The sequence below is a fragment of the Eurytemora carolleeae genome, unplaced genomic scaffold (assembly GCF_000591075.1).
Source record: "Eurytemora carolleeae unplaced genomic scaffold, Eaff_2.0 scaffold459, whole genome shotgun sequence".
In the NCBI taxonomy this organism is placed as follows: domain Eukaryota; kingdom Metazoa; phylum Arthropoda; class Copepoda; order Calanoida; family Temoridae; genus Eurytemora; species Eurytemora carolleeae.
The window spans coordinates 138,285-162,301 of record NW_019396361.1 but is presented as its reverse complement, the minus strand read 5'-3'; the positions used below and the strand labels follow the sequence as shown (position 1 = coordinate 162,301).

The window sequence follows — 24,017 nt, the reverse complement described above, 5'->3', positions numbered from 1 at the left end:
ATTAAGCAAAAGAATCTTTTATTTTGAATGAATCTATAGTCAAATCGTATAAGCAAACATTAAGAATTATCCAGCCTCCTTATTTTGAAGGTTACAACCATAGAGTAATAAAACGAAGAGGTGAAGCTTAGCTCAGATGTACACAACCGACCTGTCTATTAATTAATTAATATGTTTCCAAAACAAAGTTTATGATATTTAGGAATAAAAATATGCATTTTAATCCTGAGAACTGCAAATTAAAAATTGGAAATGAGATACTAGAAAGAATAGGAACTAACTGTACAAATAAATATTTCAAATTTGTTGGACTCAAAATTGATGAATTTTTAAATTGGGACTATCAAATTGAACATGTTTCCAATAAGATTGCTAGCTCAATTTTTGCTCTGAATCAGATTAAAAACNACTGTATACTCATCTTAGACTCAAGTACTTATCTTTCCATCAGGTTTATATTCTATATAATATATACTTGTACTGTATACTCATCTTAGACTCAAGTAGTTACCTTTCCATCAGGTTTATATTCTATATAATAAATACTTGTACTGTATACAGTATACTCATCTTAGACTCAAGCACTTACCCTTCCATCAGGTGGGATTATTTTCCAAAATTCTGAACATTTCCGCGATTAAATTTATTGATTCTATATTTTCGCAAATATTCAATACCCGCCCTGTTGCCAATTATCTATAATGATCGATGCCGCTGTTGAGTCCAAACTCGAATTCCGGAAATAGAATGTTTGATCACGTTCTGTAAATCTGACCTGATTGATGCCGCTGTTGAGTCCAAACTCGAATTCCGGAAATAGAATGTTTGATCACGTTCTGTAAATCTGACCGAATTATCTATAATGATTGATGCCGCTGTTGAGTCCAAACTTGAATTCCGGAAATAGAATGTTTGATCACGTTCTGTAAATCTGACCGAATGTTCTCTCATCTATGATTCAAGATAGAGCACATAAGTAATTCAGTAATTCAGTTCTTACATCAAAGTTAATCCGCAAAGAATCTGAAACAGAACCGACAGGGTTACTCACAAAGGATGAGACTATAAAGACGACCCAAAATTCTAAAAATATGACGATTCCCAGGAAAATTTTTACCGACTTAATGTGTTGATGGCGAAGTTTTTACTTTTTATGTTTGCCATCGGTTTGTCGGGGACTAAATGTTTGCAGGGTTTGAAGCTTGATTTTAAGTTTCTGCATTCAATTGAGTATTTTGATGGTTTACTAAATGATTAAGCACAGAAATACTTCAGTTTTGGCCTAGTGAAGGATCCCTGAATGCAAGAAAACAGACTAAAACAATTGACAAAGGTCTCATCCGTTGTGTGTAATCCTGTGTTTAGCTCGTTATAGAATGACTCAATAAGGTTGAATTTATTACTTTCCTTCCATTTTAGTTTGGTGGATTCTTCTTTTCTCTTCTTTGTCTTCCTAGTTATGAAAATGAATCTAACTTAAAACCGTATCTGCATGTTTAAGTTCGAATAGTTCATGGACATGTTTCTCATTTTATTGTTTGACTGCAGTTCCTTTATCATAGAATTTGTGTTCGTTAAAGCATTTGCAAAAGTAAAGATTCAAAATAAGTCCGCTAAAAAAGGAGAAAAAATGTACATTTTCTAAAAAAATATATTTTGAAAATGAACGTAAAATTTTTCTTTCCTAAATAAAATGTGAATGATGTACAGCATTGAAAATTGAAATCCACAGATACGCTCAAAATTTCAAAACTGTGTTCACTGTTGGGAAAAAATATTGATTACTGAATGTTTGAAAACAACATAAGTTCTTGCTTAATGAATTATTATTTCTTAAGTTTATTATTTCTGTTTAAGTTTATAATATCTTATAACAATACATCTTAATTGCTTTTGATAATTTATTTGGATCATTTTTAATGAAAAGATCCCAAATAAGTGAACGGTTTCTTTGAATATAAAAAATTTAGGTTACAAAAATATCTGTAGCTACTTCTATAACCTATGTTCTTGGTTGTGATGAAGCTCAAGCTAACTCCCTCAAAATAAAATATGACTGGCCATTTAAATCTGACACTTGTGAAGTAAAGCTTTATGATGGTAGTAAACATAAAACATATTTTGAAGGTGGTTTATCAGGTTAGCTCTTTTATAATATAAATAATAATAAAATCTGGTCGTAATGAGACTCTAACTCTAAACAAAGTTCTATGTGACCTTCCATGCAAAAATGGTAATAATACCCTACGTACAAGGGCACCTGGAACTCTTAATCTAATCAAAAATGTTGTTTTTATGGCTTAACAAGTTTTGAATTCTGAAAATTTGTCCTTTACTTCAAACACATGGATATTTCATTCTGTCTTATTTAATTAATTCAAACATACTCAATTCATCGGAAGAATTTATCAAATGTCGTCTTGACAATTTTTCAATGAGTTTTGTACTATATTATTTAAATTTCAGTATTTGCGAAAATAAATAAATAGCCATGAATATGCGGGAACAGTTTTAAAGAGTTCCATATAATCATTTAATTTAAAACTAAATATCTGCAACATTCCATTATTAGAAAGCGAAGAATACGACATTTGATGAATTCTTTCGATGTATTTGTTATTAAGGGTTTCACTGTAGTAAAACAGATGATTAATTTGAAGATATCTTGATTTTCCAAGATCTCCGTTTGATCAAAAGTCACAAAGATATATTTTAAAGACTGTTATGTCACACTGTAACTAATTTCTTTAAAAAAAATTTGATTTGTTCTGATTTCTTCGGATTTGAAATTGTTTCATTAAATTCTTTACGTTAAAATTTTTTGTTTTAAAGGGAGTGATCGGCTATGTAAGGTAGTTGAATTGAGTATGCAGTGTTGTGGAAAACTTCTTTCGGATTCATTTGAGACATATTAAACTTGTTTAAAGATTTGTAAATCCTGAGTTTGAGCGCAAATTCGATGTTCAAATCTTCTACTTTTGGGGTGGATACGTTTTCAGAATTAGTTTTTTTAAATCATTAAATAATTACGACATTGTAAAAAAGTTTTACAATAAACTACAGACGAACATGTTGGGAAAATAAAAATTAATCTTATCATCGAAATTAAGTAATCTTGTTAAATTATTAGTTTCTATTTTCTCAATATTCTGGTTTCTTATTATTCACAAAGATGTTCGCAGATTTTCTAGAATTATTGTTGAAAAGACGACATTTGAAGAATTTGAAGAAATCTGCAAATAAATTCAAAGAAAATAAGGAATTCAATATAATAATGAAAACAAAATAATCGATTTTAGCATTGATTTATTGACAAATTTCTTTTGAAAAATATGTTCCTAGCCATATAATTAGATTACTGTATAATTTTCACTTTATTTTTCGCTGTAGTTATTTAATAATTTAAAAAAAACTAATTCAGAAAACGTATCCACCCCCAAAGTAGGAGTTTTGAACGTCGAATTTGCGCTGAAACTCAGGATTTGCAGATCTTTAAAAAGTATAATATTTCTCAAATGAATCCAAAAGCAGTTTTCTAGAACACTGCATACTCAGTTCAACTACCTTACATAGCCGGTCACTCCCTTTATCTTTTGAATTAAATAATATTTAGCATGCCCTGAAGGTTGGAAAGACTATAAGGGTGAGAAATGCCTGAGGTTTAAAGAAGATGATATGCGTGAATGTTCGGAAGCTAACCATCAATGCTATATACACGGAGGATCAAGCTTAGTAATTATAGAGGATAGTGCTATGTTCGATTTCTTAAAAACTACAATGTCGCAAGGAAATATGTGGGTTTACACTGCAGCAAGAAGGGATGAGCTGGTCATTCTGATTTTCCCAAAATATAATTCCAATATTTGTTTACGAAACTCATGTCAAGTATAGAGAGTTTGGCTCAGCCACTCACTTTTTTCCTGGCAGATATCATATTGATATGAATATTTTATTCCTAGTAGTAGAGTATTTTAACCATATTCCTAATCAAATTGCACAAATTTTGCAACTAATATTGTTTTCACGGACGACTTCAAAGTGAAGTTGTACATTTTTAGTTTTTCATTAATTCAGAGTTAAATTGGCAAATTTTGAAAATATTTTTGCATATTTGAATTGGCTGGGTCAATGGCTTTAATAGTTCATCATATTTCAAGCGATTCTTTGTTAAAATTATTTGTTTAATAATGGAACTTTTGCAAGAATATTTTAGTATTTTGGGTAGACAAGATATCAGTAGGAAGAGGTTTAAGAAAAAAGACTTGTGCTCCGGCAAGGGAAGCACACAGAAATCTAAAGATTTATAATTAAATCTATAAATCTATGATTCTGATGACCAGTTCCGATCAGGAATAAGTCCAACATGTTTTTTTGGCAAACTTATCCAAGTTACAAGAGCCCTGACTTGACCTCTAAGAGAGGCGAATTCCCATGGGATTCTAATCAACCTAATGATAATGAGATTGAGATTTGTGCTGCTTATGGTGCATGGTGATTGTTTCTTATATTCCATACTAAGACTAAGACTTAAAGAAAGTGTTCGTTGAAAAATGAAAAGGAGCACAGGCTTGGGTTGAATTGAATTTGATGGTGATCAAATATAAATTCATAGAGTTGCATTATTACACTCAGATCCTGGATAATTTCCCCAGTACCAGTTTCCCCCCTTTCCCGCATTTTCCCCTTCCTAAAGGCCAAATAAGCCTTCCGACTTTATTACTAGAGATTTATCTCTGATTTTTTGCATGCAGACCTTAATTGTGATCCAGTTTTCGGACTTTTTTTAAAAAACTTTCATTGTTAATCTTTTTCAAATCGATCTTTTTGTTTTGTTTTTTTGGAAAAAAAATTATTATTTTTGAAAATAAACCACTTATTTTGAACTTTTAAAAGAAAAAAACGATCGTTTTTTTAAACAAATAAATATTGCTTTTAAAAAAATTTAGCTCTTGAATCTTAATTTGATGACAGGTAATTTTAATTTTTTTGTCGCGTAGATAAGTTTATGAATGTTCTCTTTAATATTTTTTTTATTAAGAGAAAGAACCTGAATGCTTTCTGACAGAAAAATGTATTTTGTCTTAACCCTATTCCTGCTGGGGGGGGGTGTGCTTTTTACCCTCCCCCTGTAGTTTTTTTTACATAACTCAAAAAGTATTGATCTGAGGCTGATGAAATTTTCTGACTTTTCCTACATACCCAAAGCCCTCCCTTTAGGCCTAAAACCGGACTTTAATACTAACTGCCTGAGTCTTCAGGCACACTGCCTGAATGACTGCTTTTTCCTGTAACAAACTAAATCTTTGTTTTGACCCACTTCCACTTGTCAGATTTTGATAAAATTTAGCTTTTTGGAAAGCCTTTGACATAAGGAAACGAATTGCACAAGTTTTGCGAGAAAAAATTGCATATTTTTTGCAAACAACCTGTCAAAGGAAATTTGCACATTTTTAGTTTTTCTTGATGAAAAATCAGGTTATTTAAAATTTTGCAAAAATTTTTGCATATTTGAAATGGCATGGTCAAGGGCTTTTCAAAAATGTATAATTTTTCATTTTTTGGACAAATTTTTTTGCAAACATTTTTACTATATAACTGGATTTTGCGATAAAAAATTCAATTTTTCCAAATTTGCTAATTTTTTTGCAGATTCTAAAAGTAGAGCACAAGAGCTTTCCAATGACGTATCATTTGTCATATTTGGACATCAAACATGGAATTTAGTATATCCTGGTTTTCAAGTACCCCAGCAGAGATAGGGTTAAGGTTGTTAATGATCGTTAACGAAAGGTTGTCTTTAAAAATCAAACTTTTCTAGAAACGATCGTTTTTAAAAAAACGATTGATTCACTTTTTGTTTTTTCTTCATCATTTTTACAGCGAAACGTTGTTTTTAAAAAAAGTGAAAACGTTCCAACCCTAATCATAGATGTAACAGATTGAAGTAAAGCTTAGAAGTGATCGATATCGAATACAATTCCACGTCAACCTTAACCTCTTTTCATTTTTCGCAAATTCTCCCATCAAGTCAAGTCCAAGGACTGGCAGTTGGTGATCACGTGACACTAGCTGTTGCCTATACTTGAGCTAGTTTTACCCGAATTCTTCCGAAATTTGTGTCACACATCTGGGAATATTTTCAGGAACTACAAAGAATTGCATGATATATCCTGCAACACACGTGCTGGCTACGTATGTGAGAAAAAAAGAGGTACTTCTTTTAAAAGGATGAACAATTAAACCGTTTTACAGTACAAGACAGTACATAGGGTAGTAGCGGTTCCAATTTTTGGGACAATTGTTGTGTTAGTTCTGCATTTTGAGAGCAAACTTTTTACTTGGCTCAAAATTCTGCATTTTTGTCATTCCTGGAAAAAGAAAAAAAAACGTGTGCAAATTCAACATTTAAATTCTATTCCGAGAAAAAATTTGCGTGAATTTCGATCAAACTTACGCGAAAAATTGCTTTTCAAAATTAAATGATGATGCGATAGTTTTTGAAAAAATATTACTAATAAGTGTGAGTGTTTTGACATTTCATTTCATTTTTTTTTCATTAAGAAAAGTTTATATGAATTTCGTCTCACAAGGTTTTTTTATCAAGAGAAATGACCTGAATGTTTTGAGCCCTTTATTTGAGACTTATTTTAGTCTGTATCATGAATTTGAATCCTGGAAGTATAGGACATAGATAGAAAAAAGTCTGATTTGATTTGGTTTGTTATTGGATATGGTAGGGAATAATAATTTCTGTCAACAACATGATTGGTGTTACAATAATCTATTCGTAAAGTAAGATTGTTGAGGAAGGGATGTCGTCAACAAATATACAATCATTATTATGAAGGGTTGTTGTTTTTGGTCAATAAGGGTCCTTAAAAACCATTAATACTTATAAAAATCGTCAAAAGTTAAAAACTACCTACTTTAGTTAATGAAACAACAAATTATAACTAAAACAGCGGCTTTTTTCAACTGTTTTGTTTTTCGCTTTTTCTAAATTGTTATCAAAACAAAATGGTCAAAAAAGATTTTTTTTTTATAAAGTGAAAATGATCCATCTCCAGAGATGGGCGCGTTCACCTTTTTTTCATTTCAGTTGTTCATTTTTCATGAACAAACCACTTTTTCCTATCGTTCAAAAAAAAATTTATTTATTTCATTCTCAAAATTAACATTCATTTTTCATCTATTTCTATCATCTTTTCATTGCAAGCGATTGTTCAATAAAATCTTTTGTTAAAAAAACTATTGTTTTTTTTTAAATCGCTAGATTTGTAAAAAAAATAGTTTTTAAACAATTTGTTCGAAAAAATTGTAGATGTTTCTCCGCCAAAATCTATTTTGCACTGAAAAACAAATGAAAATCTCTGGTTCAACCAAAAGAACAGATTCCAAGGGTGAATAGTAGACCATGCAAACATATTCACAAGACAGGATGACATATTTTTTTTCTTTATCTAAAGAAACGCACACTACATGCTGAACACTGTACTCTGTACACTATGTACACTACATGCTGTACACTTAACTCTGTACTATTAACCATTGAGTGATAAAACGAAGAGGTAAAGCTAACCTCAGATATACACAACCGACCTCCCTATCAATTAATTAATAGAGTGGTCGGTTGTGTACATCACAATTTGAGGATGTTGACTGCAAACATTTGACAATTTACAAATTTGTAGGTTTTCAATTTATTAGCTAAAAGTTCTGTCAAAAATATTAAGTTTCTATGGGCATGCTTTTAGCTTAAAACTTGAATAACATTCTTATTTTAAACATTTTTTTCTTTCTTCTCTTCAACTCTCCCTTAGTTGCGCCCCTGTTATTCTGTGAACAATCAAATTCATACTTTTACTGCAAGTACTGAAAAAAAAACACTGAATGGGTAGAAAACAAATGATAAACAAATGAACTGAAAAAAACGATGTGCACGCATCTTTAATTGCGACTTCTTTTTTTAAAATTATGTTAAATATAAAAACATTATAAATTAAACAATACAGTAAATTCAATTTTTATACTCACCTAAAGTTGAGAGCAATGGTGTTACATTTTTCTTCAACTTTGGTTTTTCCCCTGACTAATATCTCCTTCTTTAAAATGGTTTGAGCCAATACAACTTGAGGGATATATGGTGGAGTCTCCCAACTTTAAACTGTCTAGCCATGCACAATGTTTTGGTATTTTGAAAAAACTCACACTTTTACAAGAAGAATTGTTTGTGCACTTTTTCACAATGCAAAATTTGGTCATACTTTTATCAACATAAACAAACAACTAAACTAGAATGTACTGCAGTATACAATCCTGTGTTTACAATCCATATTAAGTGTCTTATCTAATTATCAATACTAAGTTTCAACTATCTACATTTTCCCACTGCGAAGAAATATAATCACACTCTTAACTTGAGAATGGTCTAGGTCTGGTTAAGGAAAGGGTCCTCTGAATGTTTCAGCCTGATTCATTGAAAACTTTAGGCATGACAATCAATACAATATAATGAAGTGCATAATTCTGGCAATTGCTTTGTATGCCGGTGTGTCACGAATTTTTCAAAGTTTGTAATCTCTATTTATCTATTTACTTATCCGATCAAAACTCAAGAACCCCTGGACTGATTTACATCAAATTTTTATTGGGGAATTCAGGAGACTCATGGGAATGTTCTTAGTTTGATTTTGAGATTCAAAATAATTTATTTGATTACTTAAAATTATATAACATGATCTATCAATAAATCAATCAATGTTTAAGCAATGTAGTCTACAGAGTACAGTGTACAGTGTGTAGAGTACAGTGTACAGCATGTAGTGTACGTAGAGTAAAGAGTACAGTGTACATCATGTAGTCTACAAAGTGTACAGAGTTTAGTTTTTTATCTTTATCAAAGTTTTAACAAAGTTTTATTTTTACATCGAAGCCTTCTCCAAAACTTCAGGGGTAAATACATTTTATTTGCTCCAGAAAGGGTTGTTTACATCTACTTTTAAATTCAATTGTACTGGTACAGGAACAGGAAATTAAGTAATAAGTTTATGAAATATGGAATATGATTTGGTTAATCTATATAATAAGAAACTTTGATTCAAATTTGTTGAGAACTTATCCTGGAGCTATAGAAAAAGAATACAGTTTACCAGAGGTATAGTTTTGTTTATAAACACAAGAAGAAGCCATTGCATTTGCATTTGCATTAAACACTGAGCCAAATCTATGCATGCAACTGAAAAATTAAGTTTTTTTCGACTTTAAACGTTAATAGATGACTATTAATTTCAGTGATGGTGATGTACTAAACCTAGGGGGCGGACATAGTAATCTAGCCTAGATGGCTGTGGCTTGTGATGTGTATACAATTAACATTGTTCAATAATTCACCCTTCTAGTTCACTGAGTTCACTTGGTATCATTGAGTACACAGGGTTTTTGGCATTGAATTCTGTATAGTAAAATTTAAGAATTTTTAAATCATCTCAAATGAATATTTTTTTTTGCTTTGCATTAATTTTTTCTATTCATTTTTATTCTGAGTAGTAAGAATTTCTATTTGTAACTTTTTTAAATTAATGGAATTTTCTAGACAACATTCCTGATGAACCGAACTGAATGTAGTTCATAATTCTGCCACAAGAGTTCACACTAAATCTATTAAACATTCTTGTTTTTACTCTTAAAATAGTAATACTGAACCACTCATAAAAAAATGTTTGCTACAGTTTGAAAATTGTTAAGTTATCTTTTCAACTTTTATGAAAAAAATTAAATTTCATTTTAAATCCTACATTTCTTCCTAACTTCAAATATTTTTTAAGATTAAATTCAATTTAGTAACTGTTCAGGAAAGTCAAATATTTCATGCCTAATAAAACAAAGACCTCAAAGGCAATGTGCCACTTTAGGTTATCTAAACCTAAATTCTACACTACTTCAACTTTTTAATTCTGAATTATATAACCCCCAGGGATTAATTGTACAGAGTTCAGTGGCTCTCTAACAGACAGATTTTTCTTGCAATTGTCAATTCTAACGATGTAATAACCATCAAAATCGATGATAAAAACCACAAGAAAATAAACGAACAAAAAAATTTATTTAAATTTTTTTTAAATGGGCTGTCAAATGGACAACTGGGAAAAAAAACTAAGATCATGAGATGGAAAAAAGATAATTTGCAAATATTCCTTGAGATTGTTTCTGTCATGAAGATTAAAAACAAACTGTTTAGTTAATATGTATAGTGTTTGAAGTGGTGATGGGGTCGATCTAATTAACAAACTTTTACGTAAATCGGGGGGGGGGGGGGGGGGGGGCTGCTTGTCTAAGGAGGGGTATTTAAACCAATTTTTCTTGTTCAATTTTCTTCTTTCTTCTTGTTTCTTGTTTCTACGTTTTAAAGTCTCTCCTCCAGGCTCCAGCCTACCCTATGCATCATAAACAATTTTGTATGCAAATTTGGTAAAATTTTGTAATCTGTTTTTAGGTCTTAAGAAACCTCCCTACCCAGCAATAGTGTTAACATTAAACCCTTGAAATACTGACATCATTCCTAAAAATTATCTGTGACCTTTAAGTTTTGTTGAATATTTTGCACAATTTTTTTTAAATACAATTAGAGAATTTTCACATTTTCATCTTTCCTTTAATATACACCAAGGTTTTGAAAATTTTGCAAATGTTGTGCATATTCAAATTTACTGAGACTGTAGCCAGCTAGCTTGAATTAACAGCAAAAAAAAGCTTAGAAAACTGAAATATTGAAGAAATATTAGATATCAAAATATTTAATGACTATCTCATGTTCTATGATGAAATCACAAGCAATCTTGAGCTCGATATTATCTTTTATTTTTAAATCTTTCAAAAAACATTAAGAGCAATGGACCAGGTACTCTTTGTGTACTGACAGCTTGCTCTGGCTCCTTAAAAGTCAGTACTGTACTTGAAATTAGCCGAAGTTGATCAGGAAAAATTTTGTGCTGTCTAGATGGTTTTAGCATTCGATGCACCTTAACCAGATTTCAAATCTATCAAGGCATGATGATACACTCTTTCTATTATTGCTATTTTGTTTATTTTACCATGAGGTTTTCAGATTTCGTAAATTTTAGGAAGAGCTGATTTCAAATTAAGTAAATTCAACTTCTTCTGAATTTGTATTTGATTTTATTGAAGGTGCAAGCATAGACAAATAAAGGAAAATATATTCAAACATGTTGCTCTCTTACAGACCTTGTATACTCCCAGGAAACACTAAATTATTTTCATTTTATGATGACTGGACTGGACTGGACACAATGATACAAGATCCTGCCATTTGATTCAGCTGATAGGGACCTAAGATAGTAAAAAAGGGTTTAGGTTCACACAGGGCAGTGTGAGGTCAAAACTGTAAACATTGAAATTAGAAAATTTATATAAAAAATGTCAAAACACATCTCAACAGATAATGATATATTTTTATATTGCAGATTTGGCAGGCCTTGGAGGTCAAGTGGAAGGAGAAAAAACTGAGTATGCTGTTAATTGTAGTAGACAATCATATGGTCATACTTTTGTATTTTCCTCTAAATTGTACCTGGCAGATTTGGATTTAACCCAAGAATATCTTGATTCATTTAGACCAAAGGCATATTTGAAAACTTGGATAAGGTAAAGAATGTATTTTTCATATGTATGTTCTAAAGTGTATAGTAATTTTTACTGAATAAAATTGATTTATAACATAAATCTTTGTAGAATCAAAAAACCTTCTCAAAAGTATACTAATATCTTAGAGCAGAGAAATCCTATTAACACCTTCTAATTATTTAGGTTTATGAAATTAAATGACAATGATAATGACCCTCAAGGCTCACTGACTGTCACAGGCCGGGTTGGTGAACACAATGCCAGTATAATAATAAACAAAGCCAAGAAATCAGAAAGCTATGCTCTTATCATTCCAATTCTGGATCTAGCTATATACCCAGAACAAAATATATCCATTGAAGCAGAAACAAAAAAAAATGGTTTAATTCTGATATCCCCCCCAAAGATTATAGTGGACCGTCCTGTCTATATTGGATGCTTCTTATCATTCAGCAGTTCTGATCTTATCCCAGAGCTTAGTCAAACTTTTTCTCATCTTGACTGTTTAGTGCTCTGCAATAACCAATCCAAAAGATTTGTACTTTTACAAGAAACAGATTGCTACTGTCACTCAGATGATTCATATTATCAACTTTTTAAGTCTGGTTCTCTAGTTCCATCTGCTCAATGCAACATCACCTGTGAATCCCATCCACATAGTTACTGTGGAGGTGTGGATAGATATTCTGTATATGTGACAGGTAAACACTGAATAGTTACTGTTGAGGCGTGGATAGATATTCTGTATATGTGGCAGGTAAATAGTAAATAGTGGATGTATGGATAGATATTCTGTTTATGTGGCAGGTAATCATTGAATAGTTACTTTGAGGGGTGAGAATAAATATTCTGTATATGGGGCAGTTTAACACTTTAAGCGCTCCTTCCAGCCAGATATCAAAATATTTAAAGAACTAATATTTTACTGTGTTATTAAATCTTTGTTTTAAAGAAATGGAACCTTGCAAGTAGGAATGTTAACTTTTCTTTCTTTTTTTTAAACGATCGTTTAGTTATGAAAACAATGACAAAAACGGTCGTTTAAAAACCTATCATTTTGCAAATATTAAGCTTGCTGTTTTGTTAATGATCATTAACAACCTCCCTTTGTTAAGGATCATTAAAGATGTCCCTTCATTATCGGTTGTTAACAATCGATAATGACAACTAACAATCTTTAACAAAGAGGAAGGAGAGAGGAAACTGCCCTGAAGGGCATCCATACTTATCTCATTAAGCAGTTTTAAAAACCATCGTAGTGTGTCGTTCTTAAAAATGATCATTTTTTCTGAAAACAAAACAATGGTTTTTTTAAATGATAATAAAACTGAACAGAAAATGATTAACAACCCTACTTGCAGGATATTTAAATTTTTCAATTGTTTAAAATAATCTTTATTGATTAATCTACTTTAAGTAATTTTACCTTAAAAATATCCTATTTTACAGAATGTGAGGAAGGATTTAAAAGATATGATTCAAGCTGTTTTACCTACAAGAGTGTCATCAAAGAGTACTATTGGCTGCACCAGGCAAAATGCAACCAGCTAGGGGCTTCATTATGGGCTCCAAGAAAAGTTGGAGATATGGAAATGATACAAGATATTTTCAAGTAAGAATCTCGAAAGCAACTTGCACACTTCATTTCTAAGCCTTAAAGCCTATAAAAGGATTTGTAGTCCTTTTTTTTAAATGTTAAAACTTTCTCCAGTATCTGGAAAAAAATTAAAAATTTCTCTTAAAATGTCAAGATGAAGACAAGCAACAAAGAGTAATACAGTGCAATTGTAAAGTTACTAATTCTAACTTACTGTCAGATAGAAATAATTATTAAATGCACCATGTCATTTGGAATTTTCTATCTAGAATTGAGGAAGAACATCTTGTGGGAGTTAGAAGCAAATTCTCCAATGATGAATTGGAGTTTTTTGACTTTTCAAGGGAGCCTGGCTCCTATCCGACTTATTGTAAGTTTACATATATTTTATTATATAGAAATAATGATAAAATTCTGATTTACATTACAGACTCCTCTGGTGAATGGAACGATTTTGATCAAGAAGAAGATCCTGTTAAAGACTTTACAGTTGGTATGCTAAAAACATGGTCATACTCAAAATATTGTTAAAATAAATTGAGGAATTTTGAATTTTTATCCACAAGGTTTTTGTTTTCTCTTTTCTAATAAAAATTTGACCATTTAGTGGATTTAAAAAAAATGTCAACATCTTCTTTTCAGAAAAAATTTGTCAAAAAGTCATGTATTTTTGCATTACCTTTAACTGTAATGTTGTCTTTTAATCTTTTGTGCTATTTTATCAAAAGTATAGTTTTGAATTTTTTATCTAAATAACAAGATAATTTAATTATGTTAATAGGTGTCAACGGTGTTTTGTTACTCTTAAACAGGAAATTAACTGTAGACATTAATAGAAAAGCTAGAGGAATTTGTGTAAAACCCATTGGTAATATATTATTATCTAAAGTTTCATAATATTAATGTAGTTTTTATTGATTCTGTTTAGATGAAAAACAAGGAAACTTAAACTTGTTTAAAGATGGTGGACTTAAATACAAGATCATAGGAGATGAAGTTGAGAGCATAGATAAAACTAATTCTATTTCTGATATATATCCAGGAATACCCTTGACAATTCAATGCACAAAGTAGGTCTTATATTTTGAAAAATAAAGGTAAAAACCAACCTTTAATACAAGCATTACTTTAGAAAATTCTAGCTTTTTAAACTTTATATATTATTTAAGGGGTTCTCATGAGACTTGGTTTGAAATATTCCTTGATCAAATGGTAATGATTGATTCTGTTCACATTATTCTGAACAATCAAATGCTTGTTAGAAATTTAATTTTGGAAACCTCATCAAAATTATGGATGTCTATCACAAATATTGAGTTAAGAAATGGCGAGAAATATTCAATGAAGCGGTTATTGGACCAGCCAATTGTAATTAACAGGTAAGCATTCCAAAGTAGAAAGGTTTTTAGCAAATTTTCTCACTATTTTCTATTTTTTTTGTATAGATTGAGGATTAAAATGGAAAATTCAGCACCTATTTTTGAAATGAACTTAGAGTTATTTGGCAAAATGGCATCAGAGTTGGTACCTTCTGGGTTCCTTTCTTATGGACAACTGAAAACAAAATGTAAATATGAAAAATCTGATTTCTTGTTTGATATAAAAAATTAAAATAAATTTCAATTGTAGATAATGTAGAGCTAAATATATTAATCTAAGTAACTATGATTGGTTGTCAAAAATATATATTCAGCAACTTTCTTGAGATCTTAGGTCGTTTTTGAGAATCAGTTAAAGAAAATGTGAAGCTTATTTTGTAAAAATAGCCTTCAAAATATGCATATTGTTGTTGTTATAAAGCAAATAGTTTTACCAGTATCTTGAAAATTAATTAATTAAGTGAAATTACTCCGCAAATTTGCTGGGCTTCATTTTCAGTAAAATTTCTTATTTCACAGTTTAAAGATTTAACTGTATGTGAAAATAACATTTACAGATTCTGCATTGAAAGATTACCAAAGGAGTATTGATGTACAAGGCTATGTTTGTCCGCTGGGAGGATTAAGATTTACTGGATCTTTCCTAAATGAGATAAAAAATGAGGCTGCAGGTATTAATTTCAACCATTTTTATAGTTTTGAGATAATAGACAAGTAATCTTAATTGTATTATATCTAACTTATTACTAATGATTTTCTTAATTCATAATACATTGAACAGAACAATTTTTTTTAGTGTTAAATTTGACTTTTATGTCAAATTCTGCTGAAAAGTATGAGCTGAACATTACGGTTGGACTGACATATTTGAAAATTTACTATGAGAACTCTTCATATGAAGAATATTTCAACTCAACTGAGCTTTTTGAACAAAAACTTTTGGATATATACATCACATGCCCTAATGAAAATTATCAGGTATTAGAATTAATCAAGATTATTCAGGAATACTTCTTAACTTTGTAATATCTAAGGTTTACATTAACAATCATCTGAAGCTTGTGACTATTCTTACAGCAATAAACATTGGTTCTGTTCATATTAAATCCAACTTGCTGAATGTAACAATGGAAGAAGTTTCGATTTCAAAAGAAAATCCAATGCTTGATATATGTCTAGCTGGTAATATTTTATTAATGCATACAATTTTAAATAGAGCTATGTCTTTTAGTAATTCTTTTACTCTGTTTGATCTAAAAATGTTAAAATAATGATAAGTTTAAGTGATAACAGATAACAGTTTCCCATATCTGTCTTCAGAATTTTACATTAATTTTAAAAAACAATGTTAATTAAGGAAATCCTTGACCATCCTCATTACCATCTAATACAAGTTTTTGGACTAAAAACCTAAAAAATACATATTCTAGTTTGTTTACATACTTTTGACCACCCTTATCAATTTTTTGTTTATAATATATTAGATATGAACTGTACAACAAGAGTGCTAAATGATCATGGAAAGGTTATAAGAATATATTCAAGCAAAGAAGAGGTTAGTCTATTTATTCAATTGTAAACATGGAAAAGAAAAATTCTCAAATTTTTAATAGTATTGAAAACTTTAGGTACAATACCAGACTGGGGAAATAGTGTGGGCTTGTCATAGAACTCCTTCATATAATTCATTGTGCAACATACAGCATTTTAAATGGTAAATCAAACAAATTTAACAGTTCAGTCCTGTTTCCCAGAGAACTTATGACTTTGAAACACAATTTGACCTCTTAAACATATTTTTTCTCTTTTTCTCTTACATACTTTTGTGTTGGCAAATGCGTTTTAAAAGAAACTGAATTCTGGGGTGAAATAATAAATTATATTATTTGAAAAACTTAATATTTTTTATGTCTATTTTAGGGAGATTAGTAAGAGAGGTGGTTTTTCGGACTTGGCATGTCCTACTGAAGAGAAAAATATTGGCTTAGGTAAACAATGTTTAAAACTGGCAACAAGTGCTTCATCTTTCAACCAAGCAGAGGTGTCCTGTTTAAACCACTCAGGATTTGTTCAACCCCCCGTAGATTTCTACCAAAACTCAATCTTAAGGTGAATTATTTTTTTTAATTATTACTTTTGTTTTAATGATTATCAATACATGATTGTACAGTGTTTATGCCATCGAGCAAAATATTGGATCATATTGGATTGGCATAAAAAGAACAAATGGAGTATGGATAAAGACTGATGGTAGGAAACTAGAAGATACAGAACTAAATTTAGAAGATATTGAAGAAACAGGAAACTGCATGATTGCAGACAGTAAGAATGGTTTTATACCTAAAATTGTCTCTTGTAATGAAGAATATAAGGTAAAGTATGCTGTAAAGACGCATAACTCTGTATTTAATAAAATTTTTCTCAGTATTTTTGTACGGTTGGACCAAACTGTCCTTCAGGATACACCTGGGTTCCAGGTTTGGGTAGAACTTGTCTTAAAGTTGGAAATGTAGTTGGAGGAAACAATTTATTTGCTGATGTACATTCAGGTTAAAATTATATATGATGACGATAGTTCAAGTTCAAAGGAACTGAGTTTTTGACACTAAAAACTAAAAATACAATTCCTATATCTTTTCCACCTAATGGTTCAAACCTTTGATATTTCAAACTTGGATTATTTGATCTGACTTAAATCATAGCTTGAAATATTAAAGGTCTAAAATAATGTGCTTTAAATCAGAGTTTGTGGCAAACACTCAATTCTTTTCATAATTAATCAAGCTTTTGCCTTAAATTTTGAAGAAGAACTTGAAAGTTTGTTTTCATAAAAGGATTCAGTCTTTGCTACAACTCAATTTTTCTAGTATCTGTATCATTACAGCCAGTTGAAGTAAACCTTTGATATTTTGAACTTAAATCATTTAATCTATCATATAATCCATGACATTGGTTTGCAAAGATAAAGGGGTAAAAAAATAAGGTTTGTGGCAATTAAAGACTCAATTCCTTTGTAACTAATTACAAACAGTTATAAAAATAATAAACCTTTACTCTCTGAAGGAGAGGCCTATTGTGCAAAAGACGGAATGAGTTTATTTGTTCCTACAACACAAGAAGAAGTGAACAGCCTGGTAGCTTGGTTTAAATCTCAAATATCACGACCTAATCTTGAAGCTTTCCTAGGTACATACAATGTATACAAGACAAGACAATTATAAAACAAGTGTAGTAGAAAATTGTAGCATGTTATAACCATTTCCCATAACTTATAGGTTGGAGAAAATCTACAATTAATGGAAAACAAATGTATATTTCTCACTTTTCAAATCAAACCTTTTCATCTCTTGAGTTTGAGAGTAAATTAGGATTAACTCATCAAACAACCACCAATCAGAATTGTCTTAAAGTTGGTCAAGAACTCCAAATGACTAACTGTTTGAATAATGAAGGTAATCTGAGAGGTGTCTGTCAATACAAAGAGTGTATTACTACTCAGTCAATACCCTGTTCCTTCCCTTTTAAATATAAGGGAAGAATGTATGATTCCTGCATAACCATTGATAGTACTGAACCTTGGTGCAGTCTTAAAACAGACATTGTTAGAAATCATATTGAAAATGTGAATACCAAAGGAACCTGTTCCAGCAGCTGCAACATACAAAATTGTCCAGTTGGTTTCTTTAAACATGACACAACTTGTCTCAGGATATCAGCACAGACAGATCATGATTCATGGATTTCAACAGAGCAAGCTGAAGAACAATGTATAAAAGAAGGGGCGAGATTGTACCAGCCAAGAGATATTAAATCTTTTAAAAGCCTACTTTTAAGTGAATTTGAACATTTGCAACCAAATCAATCTCATTTCAAGTATAGGAATAAAGAATCATTTATTGCTCTTGGAGCAAAAACAGCAAGTACAAATACTTCTCTGATCGTTTATCTTGATAGAAGTAGAGCATACATGTTAGAATCAATAATGAATGCTGAAGGAAATAGCCTAAATTCTAATAATGAAGATAAATGCATTATGCTGGACAAGAAAGGAAAATTAGCTTTGGCAAATTGTGAAAACTACTATGATGGTTTATCTGGTAACCAGGCCCAGTTAGGATACATTTGTGAAGCTAATCATTTTGTTACAAAGGGTGGTAGTGATCCTGGTGAAGCATGTGTGTTTCCATTCAGAGAATCAGTTGATAGTCAACTTCAAACTTCTTGTGTATATGATGATGTGAAGGGACCTTGGTGTGCAACAGCAGTAGATGATCAAAAGGTTGTTCAGGAAAATAAATGGGGTCTCTGTATGGATGAAAGAAAAATTGCATACAATGGCACTGGGTCGGGGAAAGAATGCATTATTCCATTTATATACAATGGGGTTTGGAAGGAATCCTGCCTTTATCAATCAAGAAATGAATATTGGTGCCCAACATTAATTAATCCTAACAGAACATATATGGAAGGACAAGAACTGGGTTTCTGTACAGATTATCTTATTTCAAAGAATACTGAGTGTCCTGAGAGCTATGAAAAGGTTGGAATAACTTGTGTAAGAGTTTCTCCTATTTCTGAAACATTCAAGGGTGCCACTGCAAAATGTACCTTGGAAGGGGGAAACCTCATCTCTATACACAATGTAATGTTTCACATGGACCTTAATCAATACATTCATAATATCAGTTTATCGAAGTATTACTTTAACATCACAACAGATAAAATTACGGATTTCTGGATCGGAGGAACTGTCATAAAAAATATGTGGACTTGGGTTTCTAATGAACAAAATATTACAGAGAACTGGACTAACAACACTTTGAACACTGGATGTCTTAGCTTGCAATGTACAGATGAGTATGGATTGACTATGAATGTCAAAGAAGAATATAAATGGAAAGCAGACCACAAGAAAATTTCAAAACCATATATTTGTGAATCTAAATGTAGGCCAGGGTACAGGTGGGGTCAAAGATCAAACAAGTGTCTTATAGCATCAAGTAGTAGTCTACAAGGTGTGTCCAATGTAAAATCAATGCTGTCTTGTGCTCTGGAGAATTCAAGATTAGTCAGTGTTTCTAACTGTCAAGAGGTCAAGAATCTTACTCAAGATATTTGGGAGTTGTTCCCAACAGCTGACAATGAGCAATGGATTGGGTATTTTTCTGGAGATTTTCAATATTATAACATGAGGAGAATAAGTAAATCTGATGATAACTCAGTGACAGCAATTAACTCAAAAGGCCTTGCTCTAACGAAATGTAACTTTGGAGCAAACAATACTGCTGGATATGTTAAAAAGGGAGTCGTTACAATATTTTCAGAAAACTTTTCTGAACTAGAAAGTCTTAAGGGGTTTGTTTGTGAAGAAGAAAATGATTGGATGTGTCCTGATGGGTACACTTTGTTCCAAGAGGAATGCTACAAGTTTGTAAATAATTCAAATATATTTACCAATGCTCTCATGCATTGTATGGATACTGGTGGACATTTAGCTGAACCACAGCATATGCTCCATGTCAACTTCATTCAAGCTTTTATAAACTACAATGTAGGAGAAGACACACATGTTTGGACAGGATACCGAAGAAGTATATTCGATATCTCAGAAGACAATCCATTCACTACTTCTGAATTCAACCAAAACCTATTTCCAACAGATGAACATATTCCCATAGACACAGGTATATAGAATAAATTGATTGCAAATTGATTACTTTGATTTAAATCAATATTTGGTATATTTTAGGATACCACAGAAGTATATTCAATATCTCGGAAGATAATTCATTCACTACTTCTGAATTCAACCAAAACCTATTTGATGAATACATTCCCATTAACTTAGGTATTTAGAATAAATTGATTGCAAATTGATTACTTTGATTCAAAATGATATTTGGTATATTTTAGGTTCAGGAAATTGCTTGGGAATCAAAGAAAACATATTTTCTTGGTTAGATTGTTTATCGCTTCATCCATACATTTGTCAAACTCAACAAACTGCAAATACGGAAAAAATAAGAAATATTCCACAACCTACATTAGTTCTCCCATTAGACAACACACCCAAAGAAAATCAAACCAACTATTTGATCAATTATTATAAACAAATGATTCCACACAACAGATTAAGCAGTTCTGCTTATTTCCTGGGTGCAAATGGTTCCTTTATAGATGTTAAAATAGATCAAGAAATAAACTTAATATCTGGAACTACTATTTCCATGTGGATGAAAGCAAATAAAATATCTGATGGTGACACAGTACTTGCTGATTTTAGAAAGACAAATACAACAAACATTTTAACTATTTTCATAACCTCAAAATATCTGAAAATCAAAATGTGTAAAATTTCTTGTATAACCCAACAGACTCTCTTGAAAATTCCAGAAGAAATCTGGACTTTCTTGGCAATAACTATAAAGAGTTTTGAGGGGAAAGTGTATATCAATGAAATATCTAAAACTATACAATTTTCTGATACTGACAAGCCAATATGGGAATCTAAGAATTTCTTGACAATTGGATCTGAAAAAACTGGTGGAAAAATTGGGCAAAACAATTTCCATGGAAAAATGTCATGTTTTCAGATATTTCCAAAATACCTCTCTTCAGCACAGATTCACCATATAATGAAAACCTGTAATCTAGAAAAAGATTATCCACAATCAGAGCTTTGTCCCACAGGATTCTTTCCATTAAAAGAGTCTTGCTATCAGTTATCCACCAATCCAACAAACTACTCAATGGCTGAGCTGACCTGTTTAAATCAGACTTCACCACTCAAACTTGCTTTTCCACATAATTTTCAGCTACAGGAGATTCTCTTCATGTTTGCGCAACAGTCCAACATATCTGATATTTGGATTGGATTAGACTCAACGTCAGGTAAATTCATTTTAATAATAATAATTCATTTTTATCTTGTAATATTTAGCTGATCCTGCTGGAAAAACATGGATAGATAGTGAAGGTTCTAAAGTGGAGAATATTAATTGGATTGCTGGAGGCCCTGTAGAGAACACCAACCATTACTGTGCTTCCATGCAATATTTAGATAATATGTAATATCAATTTTTAATATGTCACCATATATATCCAATGATTAAAATGTTTATTTAGGAAAGTTCGCAATGACGATTGTAGCAAAGACAAGCATTTTTTCTGCTCTACTCCACAACAGCGTATTCAAGAGTGCCCAAAAAGCTATTTTAGATATAAGAACATGTGTCTGCTCAAAGTAAATACACCCAGAACATTGACAGAGAGTAAACTCCACTGTTCTGGAATTGAAAGTATTGTATTACCAGTAAAAAGCCAAGGATTGTATGAATTTATCAAATTATATTCACAATTTGATGATGGTGGCAGTATATTGCTTGGCATGAATAAAACGGATGGTGTTATAGAGTTTACAGATCATACTGAGCTTGATGTCAGTAAATTAGATAATGATTTCTTTATTTTTGATGTTGAAGAGTGTGTTATCCTGGATAATAATAATGGATATAATTTAAAAGGAGTTCAGTGTAATGAAACACATGAATACTATTGTTTGTGGCAAAGTAAGTTTTAGTCTTAGAAGAATATTATTTCTTGAAATAGCAAAGCATAATTTTTAATCTAGAACCAGCATGTCCTGGTGGATTTTACAGTCACTTCTCAACATCCAATGGTACAGCATGTTTCTCTGTTTCTGAAGGTATAATAGGGAAACAAATTTTCTTGTCTAAATTAAAAAATTTACTGCATCAAATTAAAGTTTATTAGTTTTGAATTCAATTTACATATTAAGTCATGATTCTAGATCAATTAACAATCTTCTCTTTTCATTTCTTTACTGACCACTAAATAAAAAATTTTTGCACCTCATTTAACAGATCAAATCATGAAAAGCATGAATTTATCATAGATGTTGCTGCATTTGGATCAATTCAACAATGTATAAATTCTTCATTTATTGCATCTCAAGCAACACTTCCAGAATTTGATCTGGATTTCTTAGACAAAGTCCTAGATGATACTAAGTAAGTTGTTATTTGTCTTTTTTAAAAGTTCTTAGTATAATTAATTGTCAACATAATTGTAAAACTAGATTTGTCTGGGTTAATGGTTCTGGGAAAAATACTTGTGTTGACAAGGTGAGTCACAATGCAATTAGTAAAGAGTTTTTTAAATTTATTTTTGTTAAGGGGTGGGGGGCACAAGCTCATACATGCAAATAAAATGATATATTAATAAATCTATTTCCAGTTTATTATCAAGGTTTTTCTATTATTTGTTTTGCTCAAGATCGATTAAAAGTCATGAACCCCAATGTTTTGTTTTGTGCTATTGTCTTAAAAACTTTACCATGGGTAACCCTTAAAAATCATAATTAATTTATGTGGGCTAAAAATTTATTTATATGTTTATGATTTTGTTTATAGAAATGTGATACACTTACTAAAACTGGACTTTCCCTAAAGCTAACTGGTAAAGATAAAGAACATGCTCTCTGTGAACATGAATTGTGTATAGCACAAGATGGATATCAATGCATATTTCCATTTATATACAAGGATGTTGAGTACTATAATTGCACTACTCAGGATATTTATCATCCATGGTGTCCAACAGGTAGTATTTTCAGAGGAAATTCTACAAAAATTATGTTTAACAAAGATAAGATAAAAGGGACTCTTTGAACACCTTCAACAAATTAACCTTCTGTTTTAAGATTGGCATCATCATTTCACAGCACTAAGATATTTGCTCTAATTCCATTTGATCTATGGCCATTTGCACTAGTTCTATTTGCTCTACTAACCAATTGCTCTTTAACTCTTGAGATAATAAGGTTTGCTCTACATGCCATCTGCTCTATACGTTATTTGATCTATGCCTAAACCTGTCATTTGCTCAATAATTAATATGTATGACTGTCTGGGTCCATGTGCTCTATGTATATTACAATTATATTACTATTTCTTCTGTTAAAAATTCTGTGTTTCTTAAATTAGTTTTCACTGCAGGTTTGTCATGTCCTTCTTATTAATAAGCAGTTTTGCCATCTTGATCACCTTGGGACAACTTATTTAAATTGCAAAATTTTTATATTTGCAAATTTCCAAAAAAAATAATCCTGCAATTCAATAACTGCCATGAATTAAATGCTAAGTTTATGATTTTCTACTCCATGATTCAATAGTTAATATATCTTTTAACTGTGCTTTTGACCAAGTTTTGCTCCGCAATACATAAAAAATCTCTTCTGTGATTTTTACGAAGTGGAAGGACTAGTGATTTAGAACTAAACATTTCCGTTCTTACATAAGAATTTTTACCACCATAGTTTATGTAGTATATCATGTACTGGATGAAAAAATAAATCATCCCACATGTTAAACCTCCTTTTA

General features: G+C 30.9%; 1 protein-coding gene across 1 annotated transcript; it reads left to right on the top strand.

The window, feature by feature from the left end:
* The first annotated feature begins 458 nt into the window (after window positions 1–458).
* LOC111701725 (uncharacterized) lies at window positions 459–23,379 on the top strand. The gene is made up of 33 exons (XM_023473133.1): window positions 459–600; window positions 1,971–2,139; window positions 3,614–3,818; window positions 4,351–4,491; window positions 6,144–6,211; window positions 11,481–11,661; window positions 11,824–12,341; window positions 13,090–13,252; window positions 13,507–13,607; window positions 13,668–13,730; window positions 14,019–14,105; window positions 14,166–14,307; window positions 14,407–14,616; window positions 14,683–14,804; window positions 15,174–15,287; window positions 15,413–15,594; window positions 15,651–15,798; window positions 16,101–16,171; window positions 16,245–16,330; window positions 16,537–16,725; window positions 16,787–16,988; window positions 17,042–17,165; window positions 17,680–17,802; window positions 18,069–20,300; window positions 20,366–20,464; window positions 20,530–21,507; window positions 21,557–21,683; window positions 21,742–22,184; window positions 22,247–22,321; window positions 22,532–22,646; window positions 22,715–22,760; window positions 23,049–23,238; window positions 23,339–23,379. The coding sequence occupies exons 3-33, from the start codon at window positions 3,676–3,678 to the stop codon at window positions 23,377–23,379; spliced, it is 7,524 nt and encodes a 2,507-aa protein (XP_023328901.1). The 5' UTR covers window positions 459–600; window positions 1,971–2,139; window positions 3,614–3,675.
* The last annotated feature ends 638 nt before the right edge of the window (window positions 23,380–24,017 follow it).

Excerpts from the sequence above, each read along its gene's own strand:
- LOC111701725 (XM_023473133.1), top strand. The coding sequence starts at position 3,676 with ATGCGTGAATGTTCGGAAGCTAACCATCAATGCTATATACACGGAGGA. Across the intron at positions 13,253-13,506 it reads ATGATACAAGATATTTTCAA|AATTGAGGAAGAACATCTTG; the intron begins GTAAGAATCTCG and ends TTTTCTATCTAG. Across the intron at positions 22,185-22,246 it reads ATACTATTGTTTGTGGCAAA|AACCAGCATGTCCTGGTGGA; the intron begins GTAAGTTTTAGT and ends TTTTTAATCTAG.